General features: G+C 40.5%; 1 protein-coding gene across 2 annotated transcripts in view; it reads left to right on the top strand.

Annotated features, from left to right (window-relative positions):
- IGF2BP3 (insulin like growth factor 2 mRNA binding protein 3) overlaps positions 1-20543 on the top strand; it is a 114249-nt gene that overhangs the window by 60936 nt on the left and 32770 nt on the right. For both annotated transcript variants that reach the window (XM_074574847.1, XM_074574846.1), the window contains 3 exons: positions 9947-9998; positions 10091-10154; positions 18964-19248. In XM_074574847.1, the coding sequence (XP_074430948.1) occupies positions 9947-9998; positions 10091-10154; positions 18964-19248 (401 nt within the window). The remainder of the gene's footprint in view (positions 1-9946; positions 9999-10090; positions 10155-18963; positions 19249-20543) is intronic.

The raw sequence follows: 20543 nt of genomic DNA, 5'->3' as shown, positions 1-20543 counted from the left end.
GCTAATGGCTTGAAATCAATTTTTCTACTGCTCTGGTAGTCCTCTACTACCGCTGTCTGCATCTTCTTGCTATACTCAGCTCTGAATAGCACGTTTCATTCTCATCCAGATGCCACAAGCAGGGATTTAAGAGCAGTGGCTCCCTAAATATTCAGCAGGCGAATAAGCAAGATTTCTTAGTTCCTCTTACACCGCCTCCTCTTTCTTCTCATGTCAATAGCAAAGCACTGAAGTACTCTTTCCCTCTGCGCCTAAAAATCTAGTTCCCCTTCTGTTGGGCTGAACATCTTGCTATGAATCAGTGAAAAATCAGAATGAAGTGTACATTCATACAGGCTGGGGATTTGCACTCCTACTTCCCTTATTTTAAACAGTGCTGTCTTTTTAAATGTCAAAAAATTTAAATTTTAAGCATTTTAAGGAGAACGAGTTGTTTTGACAAGAGGAGGGTAGTTTATTGTATAGTAAATGTGAAACTGGTAAATGGCATACAACTTCTCAATGCCCTGCAGTATTGTTCACCTTTACTCTTAATTTATTACTGTTACAGATGGTTTTGGTTCATGTTCAGGGAAATATTGCTGTAGAGAGTTAAAGTACTTTTAGTTGAGGATCGCTTGTGGAGCTGCTTGTGGAGTAGCAGTGAAACAGGACTGGAGACACTTATCCGAATACTTGCAGTGCCTGTTTCAGAGGATAAGAAGTTGCATCGAAATGGAGCATCCAGTTTTCCAGAAAATAACGGGTTGGGTTTTGTTTTGTGTTTTCTTTTGTTTGTTTGTTCTTGGTTTGTTTGGTTTGATTTTTTTTTTAAACAAAGTGTATCAGTCTAGCACCTGGTGTTACCGAACTGCTCAGATGCTTGCACAAGGGTGACTTTTGCAAACGACTGCTCTAATGACTTTTTTAGCTGCTAAAGTCTGATGTCTTGGGCAGAGATGATTATTTAGTTGAATCGAAAACTTGGCTATAAAATATAAGGCAGAGATTTAGGTCTAAACGTTCCTGTAGGGCCACAGGAGCCAGTAAGAATGGAGAAGACTTTTGCTGTGTTGTACTTCATTTCTTGTGCATTTCATAAGTAGGCTTGAAGAATAGAAGATGATTTAACTATGTTCCAGGCAAGCAGTTCTCTTTGAATAAAAGAACAGCAATTCAAAACCTATATCATCCATGTTAGTTGGTAGTCCTTTTTCCTCTATGAATTCCAGTGCTTGTGAGGAATAAGGGTATTTCAGTTTTTAGGTCTGTGCAACAATAGAGTATTAATTACTGCAAAGCAAGTGGAACAGTGTAAACTCGCCTCCTTTGTGATTGCATCTCTTGTTTTCCCTTTGTAAGAAGGGAAAACATATTCTAATTTTATTAATAATGAGCCTGTACAATAAACTCCAGAGTTGGAGAGCTTGCTGGTGACTGAATACATCCTGTAAGGCTGTGAACAGAAAACTCTTCCAACTCTCTTTGTAGAAGGCTCTGAATGCAAGTAGATGGAAGCGGAGATCGCTCTTGAACCACGTTAGGCGTAGCTAACTCATTTAACTATGGCCGATCTCCTTGAATTGTTCCAGTCATCTTACTTGTCATTCAATTGCTTCTTCAAAATTGACACTTAAAAGTAATTTATAGCCTGCAAGCTGTCAGCTAGCACTCAGCATTCAAGCTCTGAATTGTTTTGTTTGGGTATATATAGGTCAAATGGTATTAGCTTAGTGTGTCTCTTGCAATCCTAATTTCTAGTTTAGAAAATTACATTCAAAAGTTTGTGGTTTTTTTGTAAGCATCCTCTTAAACCTTACCTTTCAGATTAGTGCATGGGTTGGCCATAATGCTGATACTTTAAGCTAGACTCAAAAGTATCATAGATCTTGATAAATGCGTGTTTAACAGAATTTCATGATAATATCTCTTTAAACTTTAGGTGTTTTTTTTAAGAACTTGGTTTTCAGTGTTTTAAATATGTATACTTTTATTTTTATGACTATGAATGATTAGGTAGCTGCTAGATAATGTTTTACCACAGAAATTTTCTACACTCAAAACCCTGGTGATTCCCCTTTGCTCCAGAGTTCATGATTCTGCAGCTTGAAGGCTTTGACAGCACTAAATTGTTGTTGTTTTCAAAGCTCTCATCTCTGCATTAGCACTGTAGAGACCTTTACTGTAGATTTTATTTTAACCTGATTCTGCAGCTCAAAGTAATTCAAATACTTGAAGATGGTTTTCTTGCTCTACCAAGGTCTCTCCTTGCTGTAAGGCATATATAACCTTTATTTTTGTCTGACCGCAGCCCTGAATTCTTGAGTCCCACTCCAACCTCCTCTACTTCTTTCAGTGTCCAAGCCCCACAGCAAGGGACTAGGTAAGGTTGTCCCCTTTCCTCCCCTCTCCCTGTAAATAGCCATACAAAACAGGAGAGGTAGGTTAAGAAAAACTTGTCCAGCTGTTGGAGTGACTTCAGCAATTTCAGATGTAGCTGTTACAACAACTCAAGTAACTGAGCTGCCCCACATGTTACAAGGCTGCTACTGACACCCTGCCTTCAGGTACAGGAGTCTTGCCATGCCAGCAAAATAGCTAGGGAGGTGAGGTAGGTGACATGCACTGACAGCTCGAGGGAAGGCTTTGTCTGAGAATATCCAGCAACACAGTCTGTGTCTGTAAGCCCCTGTAAAGGCAGATAAAAGTGCCCTTCTTTCAGCAGTCTTAGAGGCCAAATCTCTTAAATGTCTGGTCTGGAGCAGTGTTCTCCCTTAGTAGGACGCACCTTATGGATGACCAGTTTAACAAAAGGAACGGGGAACCCTGTAAATATAACTTGAGTGAAATGCTTCAATCTTTTTATAGTTTTTCCTGGTTATAAAGAGATCTAAGATATTCATGAAATGGTTGTTAAGGTCTTATCTTTTTCCTGAAAGCTTGTCATCTTGAGTCTCGTGCACAATAGAGGGAATGTCTCAGATGTGATCTCAGAGTTCTAATATACTTTATTTTTATCTACGCTAATCTGTGAACTCAGTCCATTTTACAGGATTTTCCTCTATGATTCCCTCTACTGTTTTTAGATAGTTATAAGCAAGATCCTAGAGGGAAATGCTTAATGTTAAAATATGGGACAATCTTCCCAGGAAAAATTTCCCTGGTATCAAGTACTGACTTGGCTCTGTTTCTACAATGCGCCAGCATATACCTGTACCAGAAAGAGTATTTTTCATAAGCGTGGCCTCTTCATGAAATTATCCTTGTGCTCTTGTCAAGAGATTTCTTGGAACTTGTAATTGTTGATCGGTTCCAAAAGATGATTCAAAAATGGATTTTTGTCTGACAGATTTCTGTCATAGTTGCAGGTTTCCAACTTTACAGAAGGCTTTTTTTTTTTTAAAGAACAAACTAGTATTATGCTGAAACTAAAAATATCAGATTAGCACCAGCCATGTAAAGCAGTAATGAAGTGTCATCAAGACTTTTTAATAGCTACAGAAAATAGCTTTCAGAAGTGCCTTTTTCACACACATATGTCCACACACACAGAAAAAGAGTAAAGTGTATAGGAGAAATACAATTCTCCCTGATAAATCTTCCAATTAAAAAGAACACATTTTCTGTAATGACAGGGAGTTAACAAAATTGGGAGGACTGAAAGGTTGAGGGGGAAAGGAAAAATGTAACCGTTTCCTTTCTGGTTTTCATGTCACTGAGCAGGACATTGCAACTTGCGCTGTGGGGCTGAGCAACAGTTTTCCTGACAGAGACCAATGCTGGATGCTTCCATGGGAAGGTCTTGAATAAAACACCAATTGTATTTCAATATAGTGCTGTGAGTAAAGCAGAAAATTCATCCTTTATCCCAGTGTATTTCCCAAACATTCTTTTAAAATTTGCTGGCTCCCTTGCTTTTGTGTAGTCTCTCATTTAATCAAAGTTGGGCAAGGGATGCTCATTGGATAGTAATGCTCTTATAGCTTTTTTTCCTCCTCTTCTTCCCTTTGGCAAACTACAAATGAGATCGTAGAAGTAGTGGAGAGTGTTTCCACTTAAACTGGCCGCCTCGATGCGAGAGGAGGCAGATGAACACGAGCTAGTGTTGCTGCTGCTTCCCACTACGTTTCACAACACCCATCTGCCAGCCCGGCATGTGATCCGTCCCTCACGCTGAGCCACAGAAATGTCCTGGTAGCCCGTCTGCCTGGGGAGGAGGAGGAGGAGAAGGGGGCCCCAGCAGTGCCCACAAGGAGATCCTGGGAAATGGGGATTAGCTGCGTAAAACGGCAGTTGCTGCCTTTAAGGACTGATCTGCATGATGGTGCTTTTTAATTTTCTGGAAATTAGGACGGGTACTGAATCAGGAGTGTTTGCATTAGTGCTAACCCGGTTTGTAATTTCCGACGCTATCTGAAACTGCTCTTGAAGTCACACCTCTAATGTGAGGAGAGGGGAGATTAATAGAGTATTGTGGCAGATATTGTGTGGTGCTTAATTGCATTCAGATAATGTTGCATAAATACTTATTTCTCTGTGTTTTCAAACTTGTTTTCATTTAATTTAGATGAAGGGTGAATAGAAGCTGCCAATTTGGCCATCTCTACATGATTCGTTATTTCATAATACCTGTATCATATTCCCTCTCGTTCCTTTCCAAACTGAATTATCCCGCTCTCTTTAATCTCTTTGTGAAGGAGGCCACCCATGCATCTAATAAGGGTTTTTTTTTTGCCTTTCTCTAAACATTTCTTGTTGGAGATCATTTAATGCCATTTGTCAGCCTTGATACTATTTTCTTTTTTTTTTTGCATCCCATACATCCTTAGTGTAATGCACACTAATCTTTCCTCCCCATCACACATTTAAGATGACTATTTCCAGCTTAGGGTGTAATGTGGGAATATGAAAACACACAAGAACTCTTTGCTTGTGCATTCAGTACATTTGTAGCCCCAAAACTTCTTTCGCCACTTCTTCTATTTTCAGCGCTTCATTAGAATACTCTCTCCTTGAATTTTTCCATTGTATGAATTTTTATTTTAAAAAAGGAGGGAAGGGGAGTTCTGATGCTGATCTTCATCTGTAATGGTTTACCATTGTTGGATTCCTCTAAATTTTTTTCTTTAGACGCTAACCTTTTTCTATCTGTAAATTATGCTAGTTATACTTTATGTGATTTTTGACTTAGCAGATTTAAGACATGTTCTTTTAAATGTTGTTCTTGAATACTAGTGTGGTTTTAAAGCATTTGGTCCTCTGTCTTTCCATTACCTTTTGATTTTATATACATAGGGTTGTGTGTATATATAAAGATTTAAATGATCCAGTAGGATTATCTGGAATTACTTATAAACACATGTGGTATGTAGAGTTGGTTACAATGGTTGTAGTCATGGTTGCATATGATGTTCTACCTGAGAACTATTTTCTGCTTATATCTTTCGCTTAATTCGAAACGCTGAAGTTGAAGTAGTCCACATGATCTCTTACCTCATTTTTTTATTTTTTATTTTAAATCAAGCATTTCAAATGTTCCATAATGAGAGCAAGGTAAATAGGTTTCCTAGCATTTGCTCTTAGCACTGTAGGGAGGGACATTGGCTTGGGCCGGGGGGTGGCTCTGCTGTCAACTAACAAGTCCAGTGTGTGCAGTGAAGATGACTTGTCTGTAAGGGTTGTCCCACCACACGCTCTCCTTGGCAGTGAGCAGGAAGACAAACCCCTTTGATTAGGGGAATCGAACGCTGCCATGGTAAATTGAATCCTGCAGGTTCTTGTCTCTGATGCTGGGCAAACTATTTAAGCAGAAGTTGCCATTAGCTGCTAACAGTGTGCATTGTCTTGTCTTCGCTTTGTCTCATGTGACGAGCCTCAGGTTTCTCTTGCAGAAGTGTCGTGTTCTCCTTGCTACCGAAAGTGGCTTTGAAGCTGCGCTTTGAACACGCAGACGTGCTGAGTGCTGTGGAAAATCAAGCCCTCGGTGTCAAAATTGGTCACTCAATTAGTAGTTCCTTTTGACAATTTTGGCTTTGTTCTCTGTGGTTCAGCTTTAGATTCTTAAAACCCTGGTAATGCCACCTAAACAGAATTGTATTATAGGGTAAACTTATTAATAGTTTTGAACATTTGGATATAACTGTAAGTTCCCAGGAGAAGAATTCACTCCAGGGTTTGTATGGGATGTGGTAAATAAGCCAGAGTTATTGTTTTCAAGCGCTGCCTTTCTGGTGTGTGCAAACAATGACTTCAGCAGCTTCCAGACTTATTTTTCTGATTCTTCCAGGCTATGGTCATGGTTTCATGAGACAGTAAACTGGGTATTGGAGGGCCTACAAGATGAAAAACACCATCACCACATGTTGCAATGTGTTGAGCCATTGCAAACTGGTGTTGCCTATTCAAATGCCTTCATAAGGCTTTGGAGGAGGAACAGCTTTGTCCCGGCAGACCGCGTGCTGGTTTGGGTACTCCATGCTGCTCTCCCTTTACGAGGGACCAATGTGCTCTGACCTTTTTGGTAAAAATGTGTGAAGTTGCTGTGCTTGGGATCTGGCTGGTGGCAGTGTTCCGGACAGGCTGCCTGGGCTGGGAGGTGCTGGGAGACCTGGTGACAAGCTCACCCATCCACCACAGCCTCCATACAGGGGATGCAACATTATCCAATTATATCTTTCAAAAATGACTGCTTCCTCAGGGATCTACTTAAGGGCTTCTTCATATTTAATTTTCCTTGTAAAGCCACGCTAGCCAGGCCTCGTGTTGGAGGTGTGTGTTTTAGCAGCAAAAAGATTAAGCCAAACTGAAGGAAGGAACTTTGAAGACCCTTTTTGCCATTGTCAGTTGTTGTTCTTGCAGCCCCACCAGCTGCCAATGGTGGCTCTGCTGAGGTCCTGTTTCACACATCAAAGTCACAAAATGATAGCTCTGCTCACACTGCCCTGCAAATTTTAGCACGCCAGGGACCTGGTGGGGGTTGCTTCAGGCTAGTTGTGCTACATTAATGTAATTAATCAAAAATTGCAGTTTTTTGCAGACTTAAATATACCAGCAGAGTACTCGAAGTGTGCAGGTGGCATTAGTGGTTCAGCCAGGCTTGATATCTGGAGTGACATCAGCATTGCTCTGCACCTCTGCCTTCTTCTTTTCTTACCTGGCTCTTTTGTTCTCTTTCACCCCACCTCTCGTCTTTTAAATCAAAAAGCCACTTTCAACAACTTCTCTTTCCTCATATTGTTGCCTTACTCTTTGTGTGGGTTGGTTTGTTTGTTCCCCCCTCTCCCCCCCCTTTCTTTTTCTGTTAAATCACCCGGAACACTCAAGTCTTGGCAGACAAAAATTTCCACGTGGTCTTTTACTGAATGACCCTAATCCTCCTGTCTCTTTTTCTGCCTCTGCTATCTGTGATTTCAGTTGTGTTGTCTAATTTGAGCTCCCAATCAACATGCCAGGTGTCACGGAGGCAAGGCGACACGACCACTTGCTCTACACGAGTGGAGAAAAGAACCTCGGGTTCTACAGCACCGCTGTGGAGTTCCTATCGATAAGCATGTGTGTGAGACAGAAACAAGACGGATAACTGTGCTTATGGACCAGATGTCTGGAGACTAATTTGTTTATGGCATAGGGTAGAAATCCTACAGCACCGTAAGAAGAGGTGTATGAAATAGCCTGTTCTGAAAGTGCAGAAAACAACTGCTCTGGTTTGTTCAAAGGTGCTACTTCTAAACCTGTGAAATCTGCATGAGAACTGGGATATTTTAATGTGTGCTTCGAGCTCTCGGCTCTACTGAAGAGTAATGTTTCCTTGTTTCTTTTTTCCTTGTATAGCAGCCCTTGATTTGCGGGGCTTGGTGTAGGGTAATGCTGTTTATAATGAAGTCAGAATTGGCTTTTAGAGCCTGATGAATGAAAGTCCACAGTATAAGACTGCAGCTTTTTGTGAGAGAGACATCTGTGCTATAACAAGAGCAGGAGACCCAATTTAGACAACTGCTAGAAGGAGAGCTCAAGAAAAGGAAATACTTTTTTTTTTCTAGCTTAGATTAAATATTTGTACAAATAAACTTTTCTTTTCAGCTGTTCATCAGAATTGCTGCTGCACCACCAGCTTGGCTTTGAATTTTGTTCTGATTGCCCAACAAGGCTGTACACGAAGAATGTTACGGAAGAGCAGCTTAAACAAAACATGTTTGTTTTGCAGCAGAACTAGAGGCTTTGGGCTAGAGAGAGGAAAAAAAATTTGGGGAGAGGGAAAAGACAGGGAGAAGAGAAATATGAACAAATGAAGGATGTGAATAGAAACTGGCTATTGCAGTAAATACATATGAAGCAAGAAACGCATGCAGGAGTTGAGTTCTGTGTTTTGAAAGTGAGTTACAATAGAGGATCTGGCTTTGAATACAGTTGCAATGACTTCTCCCAACTGGATCAGCGGGTTCAGTTAAAAGCGTTCTCACCCATGAAGGCTGCTCCTCACACACACGTGTGTACCCCAACCGCTGCTGAAACTTTTTTACTAGTGCATTTTAAATTCAATCTGGTGAAAAGGCTACCCCTGCAGTGTTGGTCACACTTAAAACCTTGCTGCATGAGGCTGTCGGTGATGAAAATGCGTCTACTGAGGACAGTGCTGTGGAGAGCAAGTGTCTTTGACCCAAGAGGATTGTTTCTTGTTTGGTTTAAAGAGCGCTCCAATCCTTTGAGGAAACTTCTCATAAATCTGTTTGGTAAAGCAACCCTTTTAAGAACAGGAGAACTCAAATCACTTGGATTAAAGCCCAGATGGACACCGTCTCTGACTGAGACGGCTCAGAAGAGGATTAAGGAGCAGCATAAGTGGGGAACTCCTGGTGACAAGGAGTGGGATGCTGAGCACACTGTCCTGGGCTATTCCTCAGCATTAACAGCAATGGAGCCTTTTGGTTCTTAGGCTTCTTGGAACAGATGCAAGGCTAGTGTGTTGAGAGGTTTTTGATGGCTAATCAGAAACACGCTGGAAGTTGGAGCTTTTGGAGAGAACATATAATGATGTACTTGTTTTCTGTGCTAGTTACTGCCACAGTCACCGTTTTCTGGAACGTTATTCCTCACCAGGAAGAAAATAAACTATATACCATCTAATTTTTAGAATCAATACAACTGTGGGTATTTTAATGTTTTTACTGGAATATTCTGACTTGATTTTCCTAAAAGTCTCATTGTTTCTTACCCCTTTTTCATCTTCCGTTTGACCAGAATAAAACAAATTATGCCAAATAAAACTACTTTATTTGTATTTATTTTACCCCTTGTCATGTGTTTTTGCCTGTTCCTCCCTAGCTTTCTATCAAATGACAAACTAACTGTGACTTTCAAATAGTTGTGAGGATGCTGTTGTGAGTGGTTCCTCTGGAACCGGTCTCTGGGAAAACTGTCAAAGTAACTGTGGAACAACTCTTGATGTGCTGGTTGTTCTGCTTAACTTCTCTATGTAGACAAATCCTCACTAAGTAAGAATAGCATTTTTATGTATGACCCTAAGTATATTGGGAGGGGAAAAAACACCAACTAAACAGTGGCAAAGTTGCATACATGTTCTTAGAATACATGGAAAGATTTTATTCCAGATTTGCTCTTCTCTAATTGTCTCTGCCTCTGCTTTAGCCCACTCTGAGAACCGGTGACTTGGAGGTTTATTTTCAAAGTTTGTGACTTGCAGTGCAATGTGACTTCTTGGAGTTATGTTCTGTATTTTCACATTCATGAGGTTTAAAACACAGATTTTCTGATGTGAGAAAGAAAACAAGCAACGTGTGCTTGTTCTTCCCAAAATAGCTAACATTCTTCCTTATTGGAGTGGATGTCTCGAATGCTCTATGTTCTGATAAAAATATTACGAATTTTAGTGATTTTTTTTTTACAAGCTTTTTTGTTTTGTTAATCTGTATTGAGATTGAAATCTGTCATTTCTTTTACCTCTCGATAGGTGCTGGATAGTTTGTTAGCTCAGTATGGAACAGTGGAGAACTGTGAGCAAGGTATGGCTCTGCTCTCACATTGCTTTTAAATTTGTAGTGGGAAGTGAGTGCACACTGAACTTAACCTCTTTTCATTGCATTTTCCTCTCTAGTGAACACTGACACGGAGACTGCAGTTGTAAATGTAACATACGGCAATAAGGACCAGGCTAGACAGTAAGTATTTTATTTACTTGTTACTGTTGTCTAACTTGAATTTTGGAATTCACATTGTTGTAATTTTTATATGTAACTTGGCTTCTGATAAATTTAATCGATGAAATGATCATGAAGGATGAACTTTTAAGAACGTCTCTTGGTCTTCCCCTTGCCAAATCTTGTGTGCTTTGCCTTGACTTGCTATTTTTTTCATCAACTTTTCTGCACTTTGATTAAAAATAAATTAGGAATTTTGAAAGTTGAAAATTTGGGTGAAAATATTTGACTGGGGAGAACAGAAAGTTAGTGATTTGCCAATGTCAGAGGACGGGAGTTATTGCTTGATAATTTTTTTTGGCCATGTATTAAAAAAGCTTTGTCGTGCCCTCTTACGGTGTTGGTTGTTCTGTGTCTTCTGGTTAGCGGCTACATTCATCTCCTATTTGTTTCTGTTATTTTGCTATGACTTTCCCTTAAATTATTTTCTTTTAATTAGAAAATTTAATGTGGCTTCCGAACACACAAAAGGTTGTAATCTGAAAACCTAAAAAAGTTTATTTGGGCTTTTTGAATTTTAGGCCACATGTTTTATGCTTGCTTATACCTTCAGGAATTGATAACTCTTAATCTGGATATTAAAAATTAAAAATATAATGCTTTACTTTCTTAATCAATAGTTGTATATCCTTTTCCTTTAAATTTTCCTTTAAGCAACTATATTATACTGTAGGTTTAATTTTGTTTTTCCACCACAGGTAGAAAAATGACTTGTGTTTTCCTTAATTTTTTTATCTGGTGACATAAACATATTTTTCCCCTCTTTCTAGCCGTTGCAGGTTAGACAAAACCAAACCCATGGAATAGTCTACAATGATCTTTTTATTTTAACTTTGAAATTTCTGCCACCTTGTGGCTAACTAAAATAAGCAGCTAAGATGTAGAGTATGCTTATGGTATGCATTAATTCAAAATTACAAATGAAATAATATTTGTACATATAATTAAGTAATTATGACTTCTGTGTAACTTGAATGCAACACATGTATTTAATCTTTTAAAGTGTTAGGTTACTTGTTAGTGTATTCTAAACAAATGTGATGGGAAACTTGTGTCAGTGGTGTCTTCTCTGTACAAAGGGGCTGAAGGAAACAATGTTTTTCTTGAATTCACTTGAATTCATATTAACTTTTCTCAAAACCTGAATCATTCAACAAGTTGTTCTTCAGGCTCTTATGTTGCTTTTAATTCCGTTGCACAGTAATTAAGAAAAATGTTGAATTTCTAGTTCTGAAGAAACCTATGGTGCAATGTTAAAAATGAATGCTACATGTGCCAGTTCCTTCTTTGAAAATGTAGGAAGGAAGTACCTAAAATACCATGGAAAGAAGCATGATGCATATTTTTGAGCTGTCTGTGATGTGGGTTCCTGGACTTGTGCACTCCCTTCTAAAGTTGAAAACAACAGCATACAGTTTCTTCCCCCTGTATTTCTCTCCTCAAATTGTACTTGTTAAATTTTCAGGTCAATTCTGAGGAAATAGTGAGATAAGCCAAGTAAGTCAGTGAAGAAGCATCCAAGATAAAAATATTGTTTTGCATGAGAAATCAGATGACAATAACTGAAAACATTTTGAGTTTGAAGCAGGTGAATTAGCGTTCTCTATGGATGTTGCAGGAGGACCTGAAATGATGCAGGTTGAATATAGAGCTTGGTTGCCTTGAAACAGGTAGAGCAATTGGAGGAACCTTGATTTGCTTTTGTGAATGGTTTCACTATGGACACAGGGTTTTCTAGAGAGATGAGTCCATTTTCCATACAGAAAACATTAGCTCAGATTGTCTGGGTTCAGGATGCAACCTTGCAATCATTTAGGAAACCCCTAAGAGAAGAAGTGGCTGGATAGAGGTTTTTTTTTCTAGGGAAAAAACCTGTGAGGAATTGCAACGAAGAATCGCTACAGAACCTGTGCATGTGTGGCTTTTGTACGGTGCCTGTGGTGGTGTTTCAGTTGAATGGTTTTCCCAGACATGACCTAGCTTTGCTTCTTGGAACTGGCTGTGGTGGACAGCAATGACTGTGGAGGGGGAGTGGTGTACGAGTGCTGATAGCTGATAAAAGGCGGTGTTGGTCAGCTGATGCAGTACAGCGGGTAACAAGAACTGACTTTCTTGAAAGCTTCTTAAAGTTCTTGAGAATCAGCAGCTGATAACAAGCTTTGTATTTTGAAACTTAGATGTTTAGGGTAAATGATGCTCTTAGCCATGACTTTTGGAGCAAGCACTGTGATGTGAAGCTTTCTATGCTGCTGCATACGCTGGGTCCCCAGTTCTAATTGTGTCTTTTCTGCACTTTTTGCAATGCACAGTTAGTAGTGCTGGCTGACAAAACATGCAAAGTTGGCCACTTCCCTGCTGGATAGACTGTATGGCATCAGTGTGCCTGCTGGAGTGTGTACCGGCAATGCTGTGTGGTGAGGGTACTGTAACGCAATCTGGAGATATTTTTGATAAGCAGTTCTAAATGACCGTGGTATGTACTGCTTGGAGGATGTTACTTTTGAACAAAACCTTTGGTTCCACCCAACTGGGAAACTGAGCCGCCTTCTGTCTTGCAAGTCTAATTGTTGCGGCAGAGGTTTTTTTCTCTAGGCTGGTACTGCAGTTGCAGCATACTCAATACTGGGCCGCATCCAAAATTGGAAACTGAAATCAGTGAAGAATGCTGCAGTCCTTCTGAGAAACAAGTCTTGGACAGAGCACACAGCACCCAAAATCTGAGATGTGCACAGTTATTGACTTGTAGTTGGAACCAAGGTCTATTGACCTGTCGTGGTGATGTCTCTTTTTCCTAGCTGGACAGGCACAAGGCTGTCTTGGCAGAAAAAGCAGGATGCTGCTCCTCATCTTTATGTGACCAGAGCAGGGGAGCCAGCATGGCACGTCAGGTACTTGTGGGAAGCTCTGTAGGTTTGTGGAGAGGTGTACAGCAAGCACCGAGCCATGCACAGGCCTGGGCAAACCACCCTTTGCTCTCTGGTACTGTGGGTAGCGAGGAGAAGGCTGGGACTGACAGGGCATCTCTGTGACCCCGGCCCTCCCCTCCTCCCCTGCAACACGCTTGGGAGGAGGGGGGAGTTGTTCTGATTTGGAAACTGCCCCTGCCACTGTCCTTCCCAGAAACTGGAGAGGGCCTTACAAAGCACGTGCACACCGCTGTGGCACGTGCAACTACTGAATGTCATGGTGGGATATGGAATATTTGGAAGAGAGGACAAGTGGCAGAGCCTGGAGCCTGTGGTTCAGTTTGGACGACGCAACCAGCTGCACGTAGGTACTGAGGCAGCTTGGGACCCGCTTGACTCTTCTCCCAGTATGGATCCCTGACTGCAACCAGCAGGACATGCTGACCCTGTCCTCGTGATGTGCTGCCACCTAAATTATGGCCCCTATCTTCAAAAGTTACACCACCTCCTCTTTCTCTCCTCAAAATGTTCCAGTGTGTAGGTGTCTAGTGCATGCTACAGGACTTAGCTCTGCCCAGGATTATGGAAGGGAAATTTTGTGCAGAGTTGGCCTTGCATATATGGAATGGGTGTATATTGTTTTAGTATGGGGCTAGGTGTTTATTTTTTATCTTATTTTTTTAGCTGAGGAATGAGCTGTGTGCTGGCTGTGTCTCGTAATTGATGGTGTATTTTAAATGCTGGATGCAATGTGAGGAGCTCAGGATCTGCATCTTTGTAGGTATATATATTACTTTGAGTGTTAAGACAGTAGTGGTCACATTTTAATTAGAATACTTGCAAAAAGGAACATTTTTTTTTACCCTTTCAATGACGCACAAAGCTATGTGTGTTCACACAACATGTATCCTTGATGAATGAATAGGAGTTCACATAACTAATACTTCTACATGCCATCATAGGTCATGGCTAATGTTGCCATAGGAACGATAATACTGAAAATTCAGTGGTGTATGATTATAAGCTTAGATTTATTTTTTTGCTTTATTTTTATTTTCAGAAATACTAATGAAAACTATATTTTTATCTAATGCAAAAAAAATCATTATGCCAAAGACAAATTACCATGTATATCTGTCTTCTCATTATGCAAATGTATCTGTTCAGGGAGGAAAAAAGAAAGGTGGTGTACGTACAAGCTGCATGTGGGAGCGAAATATATTCTCTATCTAGTGCTTGGTGTCATCGCGCTATCAATGGGTGAATGATTTCCAGCACAAGACTCGGTGCTTTTACTGTATTCATTTATCTAGGATGTTTAACTTCCACTAGCACCAGAAGGGAGAAGGCTGGGCAAACATCCTCTCACAAGGAGCTCACGAGAGGACAGCGGTGAGATGTCATTTTGATGGGGAAAAACTCAGATGACTAATTTACAAAACATTTGTTTAAAGATTTCATTTTTATGTAGGGATCCTCTTACTTCTGAGCAGGTGTCACGTGAACATAAGCCAGCCTGCTATACATCTTAGCAGAGCATAGGCAGTAGTTGCTGCAGTCTCTTAATTTGTTTTATAAAAAAATTCTGAACAACACTATGAGATTCCTGTGTACCAGCTATTGCTGGTATATGAAATGGAAACATTTTCCATTTCCACTAAATATTAATTTTTAAAGAAGATTTGGGGGAGAAGGGCACCTCTTAATGAGGAATTTCGCTGAATTTTTCTGTCTTTGTCCTCATTAAGAGACTCTAAGGCTTTTATCCCTTGTGTAAAAGATGGTTTGTGGGTTGTTTCAGTAGGTATCAGTAGTGCCCTCTGACAGAGGTAACCAGTACAGCCTTTCTTAACTTGTGGTTGTGGAAGGAGACCCCAACCATGTTTGGGAAGGCAGAAATCTTTGCGGAAAGGCAAAGGCGATGTGGTGTTGCTGTGGTTTGGACTTGAGTTTCTGAGGTGGTCAGTCAATGCAAGTGTATGCTTTACAAAAGGAGCTGGATTTAACGTGCATTTGGTGGATTGCAACAATGATGGTAGTCTTGACTGAAACAGGTGGCACTAGTGCTGTGAAGAACTAGTCACTTGCTTTCCTCTGAGGCTCAGGCTTTCCCAGGGAGCCGGGACGGCTCTCCTGATAGCAAGTGCTGTCCCAGATGCTGTTTTACAGGAATTTGTATCCTCTAGAAGACAGTTCTTAATTGCTCACCTCTCCTTCAAAAAGAAACCTCTCTTGGTTTCTTTTTCCTCCACCCCACCCCCCTTAAGCGGTGCCTAGGTGCCTCTAAAATTTTGGTGCTGAAGGACTGCTGAGCCATCACCTTGCCTGATTGCAGCCCTATGTTTTGTGCCAAAAAATTGATAAAAACGAGTTCAGAATAGTTACATAAAGGTGTATGACAGTACTTTAAGAACCTAGTGAAAACTGTCAAATGTTGGAACGTGAATGCCAGGATTAATGGCCAAAGTGACCTTTCAAAAGCTGTGGGCTCGTGTCTTCTGTAAGAAACGTACGAGAACTGTGTATTTGCTGCATCACTGAAAATTAGTTACCTTGGTGTTCCCTTGTGTGTGCCCAAATCAGTGCAGAACATGGGACTACCTACCCAGGAAGTGTCAGTTCCACAAAAGGCTTGGGAGAGCAATGTTTAATTACTGACTCTTCTTCTGACTTCTCACAACTTGAACCAGTCAAATTATAAAACAAGTCAGCCTATAAAATATGGCAAACTCTCTGACTCAGAGGGTGAATTAGGTATTTTAAAGTTTTCTCTATAAGTACCTAGACTAATTTAAACAAGTGATACTACTGTAGTGTCTCTGGTATCCTAGAGAATCTAGTATACAGTGCTACAGATACTGTAGTATCTAACTAGAGAAATGAATTTTAAAGCAGGTTTACCTTCAAATACTTGCTCAAAAACAACCCGTCCAATATTTTTTAGTGTGTTATTTTTCCATGTCATCACATGGTTTTGGTGGCTAGGGATTGTTCACTGCTGACATAATTGATTTTCCACAATGGCAAACGAACTTTTCTCAGCTTGCTTTGAATTTGAAGTACTTATAGTCATATAGAACCATTTAGCAATTTATAAATTGTTCTTAAGTAGAAGAATTCCAACCTTCTTTCCAGGAAAAGTAGGGTGTATATACAGTAACAACTGGAATATAGATAATGTTTATTGTGAAAACATGATAGGTATGTAGCTTGATTCCAAACAAAAAGCCTAGTCTTTTCCTCCCCTACAGCTTCTAAAGAAGAGTGAGAAGTCTCACGTGTTCGTTTAATGTAAGGTTTTGTACTAGTGCTGGGATTCTGGTCTAAGATGTTTTAAAGCCAGAGGAGATTTGGGAAAGAAGCAATGCCTGAACTTGTCAAATGAATGCGTGGTAGGGAATGAGTTGGGATGGATGTCTAATTCGGAGCCTACCAGCACGTTTGTGAAATTGTTGGTGCTCATCTCTCCAACGTCTTGAGATTTGATTCCAAAAGAAACAGGCCTTGTGCAACTGCACTGTCTGGTGGTGCCATTTCCCTCCCTGGTAGCAATTCAGCTTTTTGGCTGATTTCAGTAAAACTCAACCCAGAAATAGAGGCCTCAGATATTTGCAACCAGTAAGAACTTAATATGTTCAGGCTGCATAAAAAGGAAAGGCTTCAGACTCCTTTCCCAGATAGGATCTCCCAGCAAAATGCCTTTCAGGCATTGGAAATCTTTGCAGAAACTAGAACTTCAGAGGCAAATCCATAGGAACACAAGTTTCACTAGTCTGGCTGCTCACTGCCCTGTTTTGTAAACATGGCTTTCTGTGTAAAAAGTGCTCTTCAAAAGTCCATGGAGTAAAAGTTAGAAAAGTCAGCTTTGAAATAGCCTCAGAAAATTTTAATCCAACTCTCTCTTGCCATATACTGTAAGAGATTCTTCTGTTGTGGGAGCAATTACACTCCTACTCTGTTCCCAAAGGACCCGTGTCTCATTTGGTGAACAGAAGTATTTAATGAGCAGTGATCACTTATTCAATATTTTGCTTTCCGTGTTGTTCATTGGCATTGCCTTGGGCCTTATTTATTACCAGCCCTTATTAAACACTGCTCCAAAGGCACAAATTAGTTGTTTTCTTATAAGCTCTTTACTGTCCAGCTGGAGTATTTGAAGCTGCTGGTTCAAACCCTGGGAGATGAGGGGCATGCTGTCCTCAGTAGCCATGTACCACTTCGTACCTGCAAACCTGTTGCTTGGCTTCAACAGCTGCTTGAGACCCAGACTGTCAAATAGGACACCCAGGAGATGAACAGTACTTTTCACTGGCTACCCTTGAAAATTCAGGTGATTGGTGTGCATTGTTCTTTGTCCCTGCAGTAGAGGCAGGAGAAAAAGTGTTGCTGAGGGTAGCGTTTGGTAAACTGGTTGTAACCACCTGCAAATGTGTGTGAACAGAGGCACTGGGTTAAGGTTCTGAATTTCAGAGGTCTTATTCCAGAGCATACGGTTATTGGAGCTTTTTAACAAAAACGTTGGTGGGTTCTTTAATGGGAATTGGAAACCTCCTTTTTCCCACTACTGTTTTTATTTTAAATTTTGTCTCCAAACAAAATCTATTGGTAATCTCTGATCCAAGATTAAGCCTGGCATTTATAAACTACTCCAAATCAATGCATGTTTCAGTGATACCAATATCACGTTGTTGATAATATGAATAATTTGCCTTCTGTAGTGAAACTCGAAATGTCTTTCTTGGGCAAACATGTTGATTCTATATCACTAGCTTACCAGCGTGCTGCACGTATATTAGTTATTCCTACTGTTTCCTGGATTGATTAATCATATTGACTCTACTCTGTTTGTAAGTGGAAGATCTTCTGCCCTCCAGAAATCTGTCATTTTAGAGTTGTGCTCCATCTGTGAAGAGGACCAGTAGGTCAGGTTGACTTGCAAACCTGGCCCCACCTGGGTTAGAAAGAGGGGCTGGGCAGAGGTAGAGCTGAGGGACTGGGTGGTTAATCGTGTGACGGACCACAGTGCGAGTGCCTTCTGGGCAGTTGGGCAATACCCCTCTGTGATATTTAACAGAGGGCTCTGTTTTGCCTAAAAAAGCATAAGAGACATTGAAACACCATTTAAATGCCTTCTAACACCTGCATCTATGGAGAGTTTAACAGATGTGTTGGCTTTAATTTCCTGGTTAACTTTTAAACCTGCTTACAACATGACTAGTTGGTAAGTTGCAAGGTGCTGTTGTGGTCTGCTAAGTGGTGTTTCAAATGCCATTGACTAGCTTTGAATGCTTTCTTTCCTGCTGAGAATGAACCAGGAACTGTCTTTCATACCTTTTTTTTTAATTTTTTTTCTTTCCCCTGTCATAGCTGTGTCAGTTATTGCAAAAACTCCAGCCAAAGAGCTGTGCTGGCAAAAACCCTAATGAAGGTGCTGTGATAGCAGCTAAAAAGTTTTCCCTCTGGTGCAGCTTTAATTCTATTTGGGAAACTGATTTAAATTAAATCAGGCAAAAGAATGCTTTTGAGTGTATAAGCTCTGTCTCCTGTGAGGTTTTGCTGATAGGGTTGCACCAGCAAAACCTTTAAAGTGCACAGAAGCCCAGAGCAAGCAAGAACTAACTTGTAGTCCTTAATATGGTGACTGAAAAAAAAAAAAAAAAAAGAAAAAGTTGTGTAATCAAAATCTTGACTGAAGAATTCTGCATGTAACTTTTCACCTTGGAACCAGTTTTTAGCTTTGTCATGTGATTTAGAAAGAGCAGAAGTCTATATCTGAATGACTTGTCATTTCATAAGGCCCTGTATATGACTGTGTTGTGGGGGTTTTTTTTTTCTCCTCTCTCCTCCCCTTTGCAAATAAACAGAGCAATAGAAAAACTGAACGGGTTTCAGCTTGAAAACTATTCCTTGAAAGTCGCATACATCCCTGATGAAATGGCAGCCCAGCAACCTCCGCAACAACATCCCCAAGGAAGACGTGGATTTGGACAGAGGGGTCCACCAAGACAAGGGTCACCGGGCGCAACCACAAGGCAGAAACCACAGTCAGATGTTCCGCTACGGATGCTGGTTCCCACACAGTTCGTAGGAGCCATTATTGGCAAAGAAGGAGCGACAATCAGAAACATTACAAAGCAGACACAGTCCAAGTAAGTTACTTTACAAAATTGTAATTGTAAGCTTTAATATTACGTCCTCGTCTCCCATGTAAAGGGAAACTTGTAAAACTTCACAACTAACCTGTGTGGCCACAGAGGAAATGAAAATAACAGTCATTAGGAAATCTTTTGCAAGATTTATTTAAGGACTGGATTCTGTCCTTGACACATGTTCAAATGCTAGGTGACTTGTTTCTCCCTTTAAAAAAAAAAAAAATTAGGTAGTGCTAATAAGGTGGTACTTGATGCTGGAGAGTTTCCTTACAGATGTACCTAGTAAGGTTCTGGCACAAAAAGTGAAAGATCTGTAATACATTGATCTGTGGAACATACAGTCAGTGTGGTGACATATCCAAGTCTTTTCAGTGTTTATTCTAGCTTTAGTTTAATTCAGGGCATTCTGAGGATTTATACATGTTTTCAATTCAAGAGGGAGGAAAAAACAAAATCACCAAACTTTCTATCTCCTTACGCTTCTCCTTATGCCTCACCCTCATGCATTTATGGTGAATATGTTGCTTGCCATCAAGTTGCAGGCCAAACCAAAACACAGATTAGGGAAATGCATGGGAGGCAAAAAGCAAGCTGCTAAAGTGACCTAAGAAGCTTAGGGCAATAGGGTCTAGAGATGCTGGAGGAGATTGTTTTCAGTGCGTGTTAATAAATCCCTACCCACAAGGAAGAGCTCAGCGCAGATGCAGAGGGAGGTAGGGATTTTATTCAAAGAATTCTTCCAGGACACCCCTAAGAGCAGAGAGTGAAAGATGCCGTCTTCAGCAGTACACTGGTATGAGCCCCCAGTGCTGTAGTTACAACAGGGAAGACCTGTAAATGAGCTGAACATGAGGGGTGTGTGGGTAGGTGGCTTCAGTTTTGAGAGTAGTTAATGAGGATAAGGGAGTCCTCTCTAATTACACCCCCCCACAAACAAACAGGCTCCCCCTCCCTCCCTCAAACCCAGGATTATCATGATGCTCCTTTCAACATCTCATTAGCATGTTGTAACCCAGGAGACTATTTGCTGTGTTTAACAACACAGATTTAAGAGATTTGTGGTGTCCTGAGAAGACTTGGTTGTAGTTTGCCTCTGGGTAACCAATGTTTCGGGTGATATCTAAAATATCTAATTCTCAGACTATAAAAATCCTGGAAGACTGGCATAAGGAAAGCTTTTATCTCTTAAAAGAAGGCTGGACAGAGCAGAAATGATCACAGGTTGTTTTGGGAATTAAAAAAACAGTCATCTACTTCCAGTTGCACCAAGGATTGCCATGGGCTTCTCAGAA

Source organism: Larus michahellis, chromosome 2 (assembly GCF_964199755.1).
Source record: "Larus michahellis chromosome 2, bLarMic1.1, whole genome shotgun sequence".
Taxonomy (NCBI): domain Eukaryota; kingdom Metazoa; phylum Chordata; class Aves; order Charadriiformes; family Laridae; genus Larus; species Larus michahellis.
Note: the sequence above shows the minus strand (reverse complement) of the source record. Positions and strands in the feature narration are given on the sequence as shown.